The sequence below is a fragment of the Watersipora subatra genome, chromosome 7 (genome assembly GCF_963576615.1).
Source record: "Watersipora subatra chromosome 7, tzWatSuba1.1, whole genome shotgun sequence".
Classification (NCBI taxonomy): Eukaryota; Metazoa; Bryozoa; class Gymnolaemata; order Cheilostomatida; family Watersiporidae; genus Watersipora; species Watersipora subatra.
The window spans coordinates 26,145,138-26,159,611 of NC_088714.1; the positions used below are offsets into that span (position 1 = coordinate 26,145,138).

At 34.3% G+C, this 14,474-nt stretch overlaps 1 protein-coding gene across 1 annotated transcript; it reads right to left on the reverse strand.

Moving 5' to 3' along the window:
• Positions 1-194: 194 nt before the first annotated feature.
• LOC137400598 (octapeptide-repeat protein T2-like) lies at positions 195-521 on the reverse strand. The gene has a single exon (XM_068086928.1). The coding sequence runs from the start codon at positions 519-521 to the stop codon at positions 195-197; it is 327 nt and encodes a 108-aa protein (XP_067943029.1).
• Positions 522-14,474: the final 13,953 nt, after the last annotated feature.

Here is a 14,474-nt window from a genome sequence, read left to right on the forward strand (position 1 = left end):
TCTTTTCTCTCTTCCTCTTTCCCTCTTTCCTTTATTTCCTCTCCCATTCTCTACTTCTTCCCCTCTCCTCCTCTCTCCTCTCTTCCTTTACTTCCGTTCATCTCTTCTAACTCCCTCTACCTCCCTCTATTTCCTCTATCCTCCTCTATTTCCCTCTATCTCCTCTATTTCTCTCTATTTCGCTCTGTATCCTGCTATCTCCATCTATCTTTCTTTCTTTTCCTGTATCTCCCTTTCTCTCTCTCTCTCTCTGCCTTTCCCTCTACCTCTCCCTTTCCTCCTTCTCCCTCTCCCTCTCCCTCTCTCTCTCTCTCTCTCCCTTTCTCTCTGCCTTTCTCCCTTTCTCTCTCCTCTCTTCCTTTCTCCCTCTCTCCCTTTCTCTCTTTCTTCCTTCCTTGTTCCCTCGTTCCCTCTTTCTCCATCTCTCCCTTGCGCCCTCTCTCCCTCTTCTCTCTCCCTCTCTCCATCTCTCCCTCTCTCTCTCTCCTTTTCCTTCTTTCCCTCTCTTCCTCTCTCCCCATCTTCCTCCCTCTTTCCCTCTCACCCTATCTGCTCTAACTCTCTCTTTCTCTCCTACCCTCCCTCTCCCCCTTTCTCTCTCCTTCCCTCTCTCTATCTTTCCCTCCCTCTTTCCCTCTTAACCCCTAGTAGTGATAGACGACAAACAGGTAGAACTGCTTTTTATTGTAAATAGACTTTGTTGTTTTGGATGATTGTAGACGTACAAAATATTCGTTATTAGCTTTACTTTTTTGAGTACACTAAACTGTTTAGAAAAATAAGCAACTCATTGTAAATAAACATCGAAAATGTGCAGTCTCTAACAAGCTGTTGTAAATTGGTCATGGTCATGGCAATCATGGTCTATAAAACCAGTAAAATGGATCAGAAAAAAGAGAAAGGTTGTTGATGCAAACAAATAATTCTGCAGTTACAGTACAGCCTACAAATTAAAAGAGTTAAGTATAGTTTTTCCTATCTTTTTCTAGTTTTTCATCACTCTCTTCTTGTTTTTTTCTCTTCCTTTCTTTTTTCCTCTCTTCATCACTCCGTCTGGTCAACTTTTAAACCTTCAAACTTGTCTATTCATTCACTCTAACTCTCTCTTTTTCTTCTTTTCCTTTTTTTATCTCTTTTTATTTACCAAGCTCTTTTTTCCACCTCTCCTTTTATCTCTCCCTTTTTTCTTTCCCTACTAAATCTTTTCTTCGCTTCTCCTATTCTTTTCTCTCCTTCTTTCTCCTCACCCTTTTCCTTTGCCTCTCTTGTCCTCCACTCCTATTACCTTCCTTTTTTACTTTTTCATTCAGTTTACTGCTAATTTAAAGTTGTTATAGCTCAGTTGCTTGATGAGCTAAACAAATTTGTTGCAGATTTACTATGGAGTCATGCGCCCTTTTAAATGGATTCTCTGACACATACACAGCACACACTGTGCGTAAGATGAACAGCAATGACCAGATCACATGCACAATTAGTAAACCAGCAATTATGAATATTCATGAAGTATATCTGTCAGCTATTTGTGTAAGACTTGTGTAAACCAGGAACAGTTTTCTGGAAGTTGTTATTTTGCACACAAATGCAGCTGCAGCCTGTTTGTGTATAATGGAAAAAGTTGTTTATACAACCAAATATTCAGAATATTTGGAATAGTTCAATCTTGCTAATTGAATTGGTTGTGTCTTCTAACACAGAATCTAAATACAACAATGAAACTCATGGCCTTGGTAGTCCAGTTTTATGAATAAGTGAGTTGATACAATTACCGTAAACCTCTAATTGAACGCTACCTCGATTGGAACTGCACCTCTATATGACCGCCACTATAACAGAAGATTAAAAAAGTAGAGCACCATCCTCTTTTTAATGCGACCTCCATTTGACCGCCACTTTGACTGTTTTTGATCTTTATAAACCCATAATATCAGGTGATTAGTAGAAAAGTGTCCACAAAATCGTATTATTAATCAATCGATTACATGAATAACAATCAATTCTCTCGTTGTCCCTGTCTAAAGCTTTTCGTTTTTTTTCATTGAAACTTTGAATGCATCACCATAGAAATATTTGATAACTGTCTTAGGTTAATAGTAGTTCTTTTTTTAATGTGGTTTTGATACTCTGGTGTACAGCACACCCTTAGGATACAACTTTTATCCGTTCCTGGGTTGGCATCGTATGGTGAAAAAATCGTATGTAGGGTCATAGAAACCATATTTACTAAATAGTGCAAACATTTCTTGATAAAAGTCATCAAAATTTTATTATGTGCTGTACATATTAAAATTAGTAACAAAATAGTATGTAAACCTTAGTAACTATAGTTACCTACAGAAACTTTATTGTATTTAATATATTTAGTGGTTATGATCTGCAATAAAATGTAACATTATAATGTACCGTTAGGAGTTCTTACCTTGAAGACAGACATATGTATAACATAAACTTTGAATAAACTTCCAAAAAGTTTAGCTTACTAACACACACTTAGAGCTAAGCTTTAGTATATATTTCTAACTATTTTACTGAGTTTCAACTTTTTATCACTAAATTTTATCACTTATCAGTTTCAGTCTTCGCTTTCACTGTAATTTTTAGTGAACCTTCTTAAAACATTTTCCAATCTACAGTGATTTGGCACGAAACCCCAAACGATGTTGTTTGCATAATTAAGTGGATTTGTGTTTGCAGGTTAATAGAAGTTGTCTGACCTTCTGTTTGAAAAGATTGCAACTCAAACTTTGTTGCTAGTTTTAATGGGAAAGCATTACCGTTTTACATACATGAATTGCTGAACTCAAAGAAATTAGTCATCGTGTTTATTTTAGGCATTGTGAAAATACTTTTTCTGAATAACATTTTGGCGTCGTTGTTATTTTGTCGTGCGTAATAAGCACACCGACTGCCAAATTTGAACTCGGGTAAAAATTTTGTTGAACTCATATGGTGAAAAAATCATCCTGTTCTACTTTGTAAAGTGAAATATTGTATATCAGACTAATTGTATATTGAGGATGCACTGTACACATATAAAAAACGGTTCAGATTTAGCATGAAGCTGAACTTTGAAAGCAATGCCATAAAAATAATTAATACGATGTAATTGTCTCAGCAATGCTTTGTTTAACGGGGTCTTAATATTTTGATGTACACACCGTATATAGAAAGGTCTGCAAGATTTTGGGTCAAAGGTTACATTTAGCGAGCAAAACCTTTACCTTTTGCATTTGTGCTAAATGCAACGCGTAAAAGTTTTGCTGAGCCAAAAGTTATTTGGACACCAATATCAGCTAGTTCAGCAGTGTAAAAGAAGAGTTAAGGCCAGATGACTTTGTGGAAGGCATTGGACAAACAAAATATTTCCGTGCCATCAAAAGCAACAATCAGAAGGCAGCTAACCTAGCTAACAATACAAATATTTTTATAATAAAAATGTTAATTTTGGTTTCTGCATGTAATATAGGAATGGTTTTTTTATGTCACTTGTTCATGAATGTAAATTTATAGCATTTGATGGATTATCATTATATAACCTATAAATTTGTATAGAAATATGTGTAAATTTATAAATATAAATATTCATTGCAGTAATCTGATTTTACAATCGATTGAAGCTCCTAACTCTTCTTCTATTGTGCATAAAAAGCTAGTTTCGGCTGCAACTTGTAGCAAACATATCGATGAGTGCGATGAGCTTTTACGCAATATTGCTAAAAAAAGATATAAAATGAAAATATGTCTTAAAATTTAGAAAGAAATAAAAATTGAAAGCTTGAACAAAATGCAAAGCAGTACACAGGCTATAATATCATTGCAGGTTAATTGCAAGCAATAGATATCAATTGGTAGAAATATTTTTCAGTTTCTCAACGCATATTTATTAGGAGATATTTGACAAGTTGGAAGTAAGTTAGAAGATTTATTGCATCCATAAGGTTTATTATTGCTCCTACGGGAAAAAGAGGGCAAAATATAGGCGAAATTCATTTCTCCCGCAAAAAGGCTAAATTTATCTTTCCAAAATTCTGACGAACCATTTTAAAAAAATTTGCCAACTTCTATTTTAACGCCACCTCTAATTGGCCACCACTATAAAAAAGGGTTGAAAAATAGAGCGCCATGGCATTCAATTAGAGGTTTTACAGTAGCTGCGGTAATATATGTAGCCTGAGTAATTGTATGATGCGATGCGTGATTCTGTAGCCTGAGTGCTACACATAATATATGCTTTTGTAGCCTAAGTACTTGTAATTGGTTTACTACTGTAACTTGAGTGCGGTCTAATGTGTGGCTCTGCAGCCTGAATGCAAGTGTGTTGAATGCTTCTGTAACAGGTGTGTCTGTTTGATGCTTGTTACAGTAACATATATATATATATGTATATGCTAGCGTAATTCATGCTGCATTAGCAAATACAATGTATGTCTGTGTGATGATGTTCAAAAATCATAACCGTCTCAATCAGTCCCCGAAATGGATTCACAAGCTCTCAAATTTTTGCTCTTTTGACCTTTGCATGTTGTAAGACCTAGTGATATAAAAATAGCAAAATGTATTTTCTTTTCAGCAGATTACAAAATGTGACACATATTTCACAATAGGCCTCATGACATGGATCCTGATGTATTTTTTCATAAAATCTCTTAGCAGATCATGTTATTAAAAGTATTCAAATTATCCAACTTCTTCAAGTATTCAATTCATGCAAATATTTTAACTGCATATTCAGTGCTAAAAATTGTACACAAATTAATTAATCACTTGAGTTAGTTGTGGCAGTCAACAAACCATCCCCTTTCCTCAACAAAACGGGTCAACAGAGCACTCGAATCAGGTGAATACTGTTACACCTGTATTAGTGTAGTTTACAGATCACAACTTGCATTGCCCTCAATTTCTCTCTGAAGTCAATTCATCAATGCAACTTAGTATACTGTATTGGCATGAAGTCTGGCGCAGCCTATTTATTAAAACTAGATAGCCATGAGGTGCTGCTAATGGTCTAGTTTTCTTTTTGCGTTTGGCGTCAACTATTGTTAATGCTTCAGCCGATGCAACTTGAAATTGTCCATCTTTTAAATTAAATTGTGCTTAAATTAATCCATGGCCTCTTCTGAAGAAATTCTAACAATTTATGGCAAAATTTTTACAGAATACCAACAAACGTGTAGATAGGTCTCAAAAAAGGTCAATTCCACCCATGTTTTGGTTGTAGGATTTGATTACATCTACCATGGTGATCCTTTGCTAATATTTCACTTTTTTTATTCCCACACTTAGCATCTTCTGTCAACTATGTTGTAGGTAGTTTTGACTTGGCTGTCACGTGCTCTGTGACTACGTTGTTTCAGCATTTTCTCATTAGCAAACTGCAAACAGCCAGGAAGACGGTTCTTCCAAACTGTACCATAGTAAAATATACCTCTCTTTTGCAACTCCAAAATAAGCTCAACTTTTTAAATAAATGGTCTTCATACATTTTGTAGTTTGAAATATTTGCCAAACTAAGCTACACCTTGACTAAACTGAGTTTGATTTTTATTGTCGCTTTGGTAAACATCAAATTTGTAAATCATCTCGAACACAGCTGCTTCAATCCCAAAGTTTCTAAGTTTCCAGAGTGTGGCTTTCTTTTGATGTATTGGCACGTCCTTTCATCAATGCTGCAATTTTTTACGGCGCATTTTTCAAACAATATGCCTGTTTACTCAATGGCCGAGGTTGTATCTTTTACAATCAGCTTTGTTTTCAAGAGATTCAGTGACTGCAATGTCTAGCCACAAAATCAAGCTTCCTACACAGCAACTCAAATTGGTATCGGCTAATCACATTAGCCGATTGGGTTGTGATTTGTGACGATGTTGTTTCATGTGTTTTACTTCCAATGTTGGCGTGCGACATCCTTTCTAACCAGCCTCATTCAAAAATACAAGCCTAGCAGTTTTTCAATCGCCCTTTTATCAGTGTTGATTGGTGCTCCATCTTCTTGCACGTTGTATTTGTTAGTGAGCAGGACCGAATTGTCAAGCAATGCATCTGTGACATCTTCAAAAGTAGCTAAGTGGTATGTCAATAGTTTGATCGGCAGTTCTACCCTCACTTGGATTGACTTGTGCTTGACCTTTGAACCGTTGAAGTGGTCACTAGACTTGCCTAAAAGGTTTTATCATAAGAGTCGTCCATTCATTCACCACGCACAAATCTCTGACAAAAATTGAGCTAGCGTAGGTTGTTGACAATCACATTGAATAACATCACACCGCTATTGGATACAAATATTGAGCCTGAGAAACAGTGAAATCTTTCTCATCAATCACTGTCATGAAATGTTGATCTGATGCCGCTTTTATCACAGTTCATGGATAGTATAGCAGTTGACACTTATTTGTGGAGTCAGTAATCTCTGGGTCTGTCCAAGATTTTAATTCTGAAACAGTACAATTATTGAAACAAGTACCAAGTTACACCACTAATAATCATCTCTTCTTATTAATTGTGCTATAGAAAACCCAGTAAAAATCTAAACATAAAATTACCTATTTGGACAAACGGATGCATAGAAACACTTCCAAATTCAATTTTCTAAATCTTCGCAAGCACAAAAAGTTAAACCATTATTTTCAACTCGAATTGTGTGTGGAAAATATATGGATTAGTATAATTGGCAATGGAGAGCAATAACGAATTAGGCCTATATAACTGGCCGTCTTGGATAATCCAAGGTATGCTGACATCACTAATGAAATTGAAGAATTAAGATGAGACACTGACCTCACATTAGTTGTTCCAAAGTAATCAATGACTTCAGGAGTCAGATTTAAAAGCTGTAAAAGAAGAAAACAGACGTTACAGAAGTGTCAGATGGGGCTTTGCAAGGCTATACGTTATAGGAATAATACAAGGGAAACAATTCTCATCAAGGAGAGGTTGTTAGCTATGCTATTAAAGTTAATACCTAGTACTATCATGACATAGGACCTTTGTTCCGTTTTGCGGTTTGCTATTTCTTCTGGTATACCATCTAAAGTCATGCGCTTTCTCACACAAATCACAAATATTTCATGTTAATTGTTTACTTTTCATTGTAAATGAACTATGATTCTCAAATAATTAACCAAGGATATACTAGTAAATGTTGCTTATTGCTTACCATTGCTCAAGTCATGATAAAAGACACTTCTTAACTTAGGAGTCCGTCAAATTGCTACTTTGGATATTGACTCCCTTTCAAGTTTTTATTCATAGTCATTATTTTATCTGATCATTCAAAAATAATATGTTTTTGGTGTGAGTGTAATTTCCACCACTAATTAGTTCAAATATATGGCTGAATTCAAACTGGTAACAAAAACAACGGTACTGCTTAAGAAAGAGTTCATGGTTAGCTACTTTATGGCAGCACTATAATTAGTATTTAATACCAGCCATGATTACTATTTAATACAACCTCTAATTACTATCATATACCAGCCCTAATTACTATTATATACCAGCCCTAATTACTATTATATACCAGCCCTATTTACTATTATATACCAGCCCTATTTACTATTATATACCAGTCCTAATTACTATTATATACCAGCTCTGATTACTATTTAATACCAGCCCTAATTACTATTATATACCAGCCCTAATTACTATTATATACCAGCCCTATTTACTATTATATACCAGTCCTAATTACTATTATATACCAGCTCTGATTACTATTATATACCAGCCCTATTTACTATTATATACCAGCCCTAATTACTATTATAGACCAGCCCTAATTACTATTTTATACCATCCCTACTTGCTAATTTTTGACAGCAAAAAATATTAGTACACACTCTGATGACATCACAGTTATTGCTGTTGTTACAGCAGATGAGCACTAGGTGTTGTTTAATTGATCTTTGTAAACCATACAATGTTAAACTCTTGCAAACTCACAACACGTGCAGCAGTAACTGCTTATGTGGAGTACCGGTGAGTGTTTTTTGTTATTCTTAGCAGATTACAATATTGACTCCGATATTACACAGTGTCAAAGATGCAGTAATCGTAGAAGGAGAGTCCTACAATCCAACATCTGAGCCATCGTTACCATTACATCCTCTTGCAATGTATTAGCAGCTAATCCGTATTTAAATCTTTTAGTGGTCGCTGTCGTATTTTTTTGTTCAATGCAAACAAAGAGTCTATCTCTGACAGAGAGTTCAAGTTACACCACAAAAGTTAAATTGTGATTATACTTTTTGTAGTAATTTGCTTTAGACAAATCTATTATTCTTTATTTAAAGTTGTTTCAAAATCCGTTATTCATTTTGCTTCATTTGTAATTTTTAATTGTGCCATTTAAATATCAAATGTTTTGTTACAGCGCAACGGTAACGGCACAATTTCAATGTTCAATTTCCGGTTATTGCAAAGGGCAGTTGGTAGAAATTGTAAATTTATAAAATGTTCACATGGAGGCTTTCGAGTAAGAGTTGCTTCAACATTGTCTCTCCGTTCAGTCAGGCAAACCCTTGTGCGCTTCTCTGATGCATTTAGTTCGATATCTCATGTTCACTTTTGTACCAGTATTGACTTTAGGTACCGGTATTGTTGTTATCAAACTTCTGATGGATAGCTTCTGCAGTGACAGTAACCTTTTTTATAGATACACTTTTATGTATGTTTTCTTGTTATTATTAATAAAAAATATTTGTGATCTTTTGTTTCTTTTTTCATTTCATTTTAATTGTATCAGTATCGATTAACTTTCGATTCTAACCGTTGTAACAAATCATACTATATATAGCTATTACTTGCTAATTATTCAACATTTATACACCTTTAAAGTTATTTTAGTCTTTTGCTTAATTTACTTTAACTGCTCAAAACACTATACTCATAAAGTTTAGAGGTTATGATGGCAAATGTTGTATACGTTAAATACACATGAATTCATTTGTTAACCGAGCAACGCCGGGCTTTACCTAGTATATACTGTACATATACTAGATAAATGCCTGGCATTGCCAGTGTAATAAAAAAGGGGACTAAAAACTATCTTGAAGTTACCAGGGTAATCTTTGCATAAAATATTTATTTGTATTTAACATATATAACAACAGTTACCATTTTAACTTTCAAACTTCGTACCAACAGAAAAATCTTTTGTGCAGTTTAAATAAATTATTTTTAAAAAATAAGACAACTTTAAATGTTTTTAAACTTTTTCAAACAACTTTTAAATTTCATATCATGAACAAAAGAACTGAAATAAATTAAGAGTAAAAATAAAACAACTGTAAAGGTGTTTAAATGTGAAATACTTAGCAAGTCTGCTTTATTACAATTACAATGAAAACTTATTTGGTAAACAATTGTATGATTTTAATTCATTTAAGGATTGGCATCATAATGCTAAATATTGTATAGCAGCATAAAAACCCATAATAATTATTTAATGCAAACACCTTCTGGTAAAATCATCAAAATTTTATACACGTATTGTACATAGTACAAATTAGTAACAAAACAATATGTTTACCTTAATAACTATAGTTACCGACAGTAACTTTAAGTGTATTTAATGGTTATGATTGGCAAGAAAATGTAACATTACACTGTACTATGTGCAGTATGTACCGTGGGGAGTTCTTACCTTTGAGACAGACATAATATAAACTTTGAATTTAACTAAAATGATTTTAGTTTCCTAAACACATACTTAAAGCTAAGTTTTAGTATGTATTTTACGAAACTAATTTTCAATTTTGTCATAGGATAAAATTTTATAACTTATCTGTTTTCGAATTATTTTTTTTATGATAACTTATAACGAATGACGCTAAACTTAGATAGCGAGCATTGTATATCTTCTTTAGCCATCGTGAGAAAGATTTTAGAAAATAGCACATTGACATTTCCGTTATTCAGTACACCAACTGCCAAATTTTGATTTCGAGATAAATTTTTGTTGATACACTACTACATGGCGAAAAAAGTTGGAAAAATTTCGTCTTCATATGGCAAACCATATGAAAAACATCATTTGCCATGTAGTAAGGCAAAAAAAGTCTTATAGGCATCATGACCTGAGGGCACAATGCATTGATTAATAATAAAAAGTGCACATTTAGTGTGTGCAATCGCGAAAAAAATATGCAGTATATGATAAGAGAGATAGATGTGATAAGAGTGGCTTAGCCTTGTAGTTATGCGCTATTGTTAATAGACTTGCAATTTGCATGTCGTCTGTACTAATTCAGAACAAAGGTGACTTTCCATTGCTAGAACTTTACCAGCTATAGCTGGACAGACGAATGACAGATAGACAAACTTTGAGGTTTATATATAACTAGGGGAATGTCCGGTATTGCACAGGTACTGAAAATCAGCTTATGAACCATGAGCAATAATGTGGTTGCCTGCCACTCGCTATTAGCCTGGCACATTGCCAATGGACAATTTGACTAAGCTTACTTATAAGAGCTAGCTACTTGCTCTCACGAGAAAGTAAGGATAAATTTACGCTACCCCCCCTTCATGACGCTGCGTCGTAACGGAGTGTGATAGGGTATTTGCATCCATATAACAACATACATCGCCTACTGAATTCTTTGGTAATTGCTTAATTGGTAAAGGATTGGACTGGTGAATGGGAGGGTCTGAGATCAAATCTTTTGCGATACGGGTTTTTAATTCTAAGATTTAACAGCTATAGCTAGACAAACACAAACACACACAGAAACACATCAATGTATTTCTCAAAGTTTGTCTGTGACATACATATTTACCGAGTGCATAAAGAGAGGATAATTAACAAAATTAAGTTATCTTAAGCTATCCGTGGTTGTTCAAGCGTGTAATACTAACATCTACAGCTGTTATTAGTATTTCTGAAATTTCTATATTCACTTTGATCGTAATTTCAGGCTTGTGGAAAGTGGTCATGAAAGGGAAGATGCCTTTTTAGGAAACAGTTTAGCGGAACATGAAGTGATGAGAACGTTGAGAAATATCGGTAAGGCATTGCACTTGTATCAACTAGTAAAAACAAGTAATGTATAACTTCATCTAATTTACTTAGAAAATGATATAAGAAAATATTTTACCTTGTTTATCTACTTTTAGCTGAAAATAACTTGCAGCATGCAAACGTTCAGAAGCTCTGTGGTGGATTCAAGAAGAAGGATCATTTAGTTAGGAGAGGTATCAGCTACACAAAAGCCCATGATTCGTATATTAGGAATATGTCCTCTTCCTTTTTTGCTCGAAGAGGATCTTTAAATAACCCCGCCTACTCGTGGCATCGTGTTGCCATGGTGAGACAACTTTCTTTTCTAAAAGTTCTTTTACATGTAGATTTACTATTGAAATTACTCGATGATGCCATTGGTTGAACTTTGAGCTTTGGCTTGATGCTGTAGCACAGGCAACGATCACTCAGTAAAGATAACTTATTGCAGCTGCAGCAACGCAAAACTGTATTTTAGTTTCTGTATACAGTAGTCGATACAAAGCTTGTCTATAAGAGCAAACTTCAGTAGGCTGTCACAAAGTGGGCAAACTATTGGTTCACTTTTAGTTGTTTTTGGAATTTTATTCAGTCGATAGAAGTGACATCACAGCTGGCTGAAGCGGCAGCATGTTATGCCAACACGGGCAGAGCGAGGCAGCTGATAGAATGGTGCATAGAGTTATTCCAAGAATGGCAAGTAAATTCTTGGATCGCGAAACAAGGAGGATGGGTAAGATTAAGGTTTAATTAAACAACAACACATCATTTCTATGCCACCAACAACACTTGATCACTTATGTAGCAGCAATCTCTTGTAAAAATAAATGTTTTAAAGTTAACTAATATTGTAAACTATCACAAAGTAAAAGGAAAACTTTGGGTTCTAAAACTGACAACTATAAAGGAAAAGTTATAATTTTAACAAATATATTTTACCTAGCCCTAAACTAAAGACGTGAAGTCAATATATTTTCTTGGTAATGCAGAATACAAAATGATGAGTTTAAATACGTTAGAATAAGGATGTACATTACGATTTAACACCCTAAGGGTCCTTTTTATTGTAGTCAGTGCTTCGTGAGACTTTCAACCATATGTTAACTGGCTGACTCACTTATGATCATAAAACTTTGAACTCTGGCAGTCCTTGTCAATGTGTGTCACTCTCCCTAGGCAATTTGTTTAATGGTGAGAAGTTTTAAAAATGTTATTAACTATACAGTACCCAAATGTCATATATATGAATGACATTTGGTAAAACACTGATGAAAGAAGTCTTGCACACAGCAAATGTCACCAACTAGAAAAATATTTGTTTCAGTTTTTCATGCTAAAACCATAAAAATTTATACGATTTTAAAAACTTCTAAAAATCTTTACAGCAACATCATATCTATCGGGCACACGTTCATCATCATTTTATGACTCAAAATACTCTGCAAAATTATGCTTATATAATTCTAACAATATAATATATAATTCTTCATCTGCATCACAATCACCTATGACATACCAAAAACGGGTCATACCAATTTTTTTCACGATATCCTCCCAGTAAAATTGTTATTATAATGAAAAAAGTAGATAGAAATATTTTAAAAAAGGAAATAAAAATTTGGGTTTAACACCCGTGCGAGAATTAATTTGATTAGTTCATACTGTTACTTAGAAACAATATTTGTAAACAGAGCCATGTGGATGCTGGTGTTCCGGCCGTTAGGGTTTCTGACACATCCTACGCAATGCTGGAATACCGACCATCTTGGTTCAAAGCGTAAAGTATGTTTAAGAGGTTTTCTAGTGATCAGAACAAATTATTTTATTACTATGTCTTTGTTGTAGATGATGATAACAACAGCAGAAGCAAAAGACCCTAACAAGCTTAAAGTCTTTCAAGCTGTTAGAAAAAACGAAAAGCCGAAGTGGAGTCCAACATCAGAGCTAACCATGCAAAATATAAACTCTGAAAGTGATGGTGAAATAGAGACTGCATCTGGTGATGCTTCAAATGGTAGAAACTCAGTTTCCATAAAACAAAAACCTACGCTAACATTTCCATCAGCTCCAGATTTTAGTCTGGTAGAGTCTGAAAACTTGACAAGCCACGAGAGAGCTATAAACAATGTGAGACTTCAATGCTTCTGTCTAGTATCTGATGTCAGTAGAAAAATCTGTCTTTTGTGAAAATGGTTTTAGTACAGAGAACTTAATTTTAGTCAGGTGTTTTGTGGACCAACATATATGATTTATTGAGTAGTAATAGAAGTCAATAAAAAGATCAAGTATTGAAGCTATAGTGATAAAGCTGATTATTTACTATAGGCAGGGCATCATTACACTTTTTGGAGTCGGCAACTTCTGAAAAATTTTATTTAAGGTTTTTTCTTTTTTCTATATGTACCCCAGTTATCTTATTTAAATATCTAACAATATGTATAACTGAGTAGGAGTACGCAATAATTCGCCGCCCAAGACCTTTTCTAGTATTTTAATGTTTCTGAATCTGACAGCCGAATCTTACTTCACATCAAACATGTTAGACATGATGTGCTAAAATGTTTTACTTCGGTGTTAGATTTCTTTGCAGGTAACCACTATAATGTTTACCATGTTGTTCACAGTTTATTAAACTCAGCCTATACAAGGTAACTCCAATACTAGATAAATACTCACCAAGTACCAAACTACATGATATATATTTTGTTATGTAAGGACTCTGAAACTACATTTTAATAACATATAGTATCTGTATATCTAAAAATTTACAGGGATTATGCATTTGATGGGCATTTTTCTGGCTAGCTTATCTATACATAGACATGGTAAAGTTAATCTATATACATAAACATAGTAAGGTTAATCTATACATAGACATAGTAAGGTTAATATAAAGGCATCTAAAGCCAATCTATAAAAGCTGCCACTCTGTGGATACATAAACCAGATTAGGAACAATGTTCTATCAATTCTAGTGGATAGACATGGGCAAGAGTGATGGATTGTACTAATGAATCAAACTTGATTTTAGGTAGGAGAACCAATGGTAAAGCTTGAGTGGTATGACTCATCCCAATCAGAATTAGATGACTGTACAAAGGGAGAGACAAACGAAAACTTTACAAATCTACACTGGTGTTCGCCGCGCATAGAGCCCAAAGTTAGAGAAGAGGAAAGCAAAGCTTTTATGAACAAAGTAAGTGTAACATATACTTGGAAAGCTCTAAACATGGGGCATACTGTTTTAGCTTTATGTCAGAGTTTATTTGTTTGGATGGTTACTTTGAACTTTAAGTAATAATTTATGGTAAGGTCACAAGTCAACATTAAACTTACTCAAAACTATGTCTTGATTTACAGCCACAAGCGATGTCAAAAAATCTTTCAAAGCCTCTACGGATTCCTATGGTGGCTGCGGAGGAATGTGATCAGAGGCCTACAGCATCATATGCTACTATAATGCACCCAAAAAGAG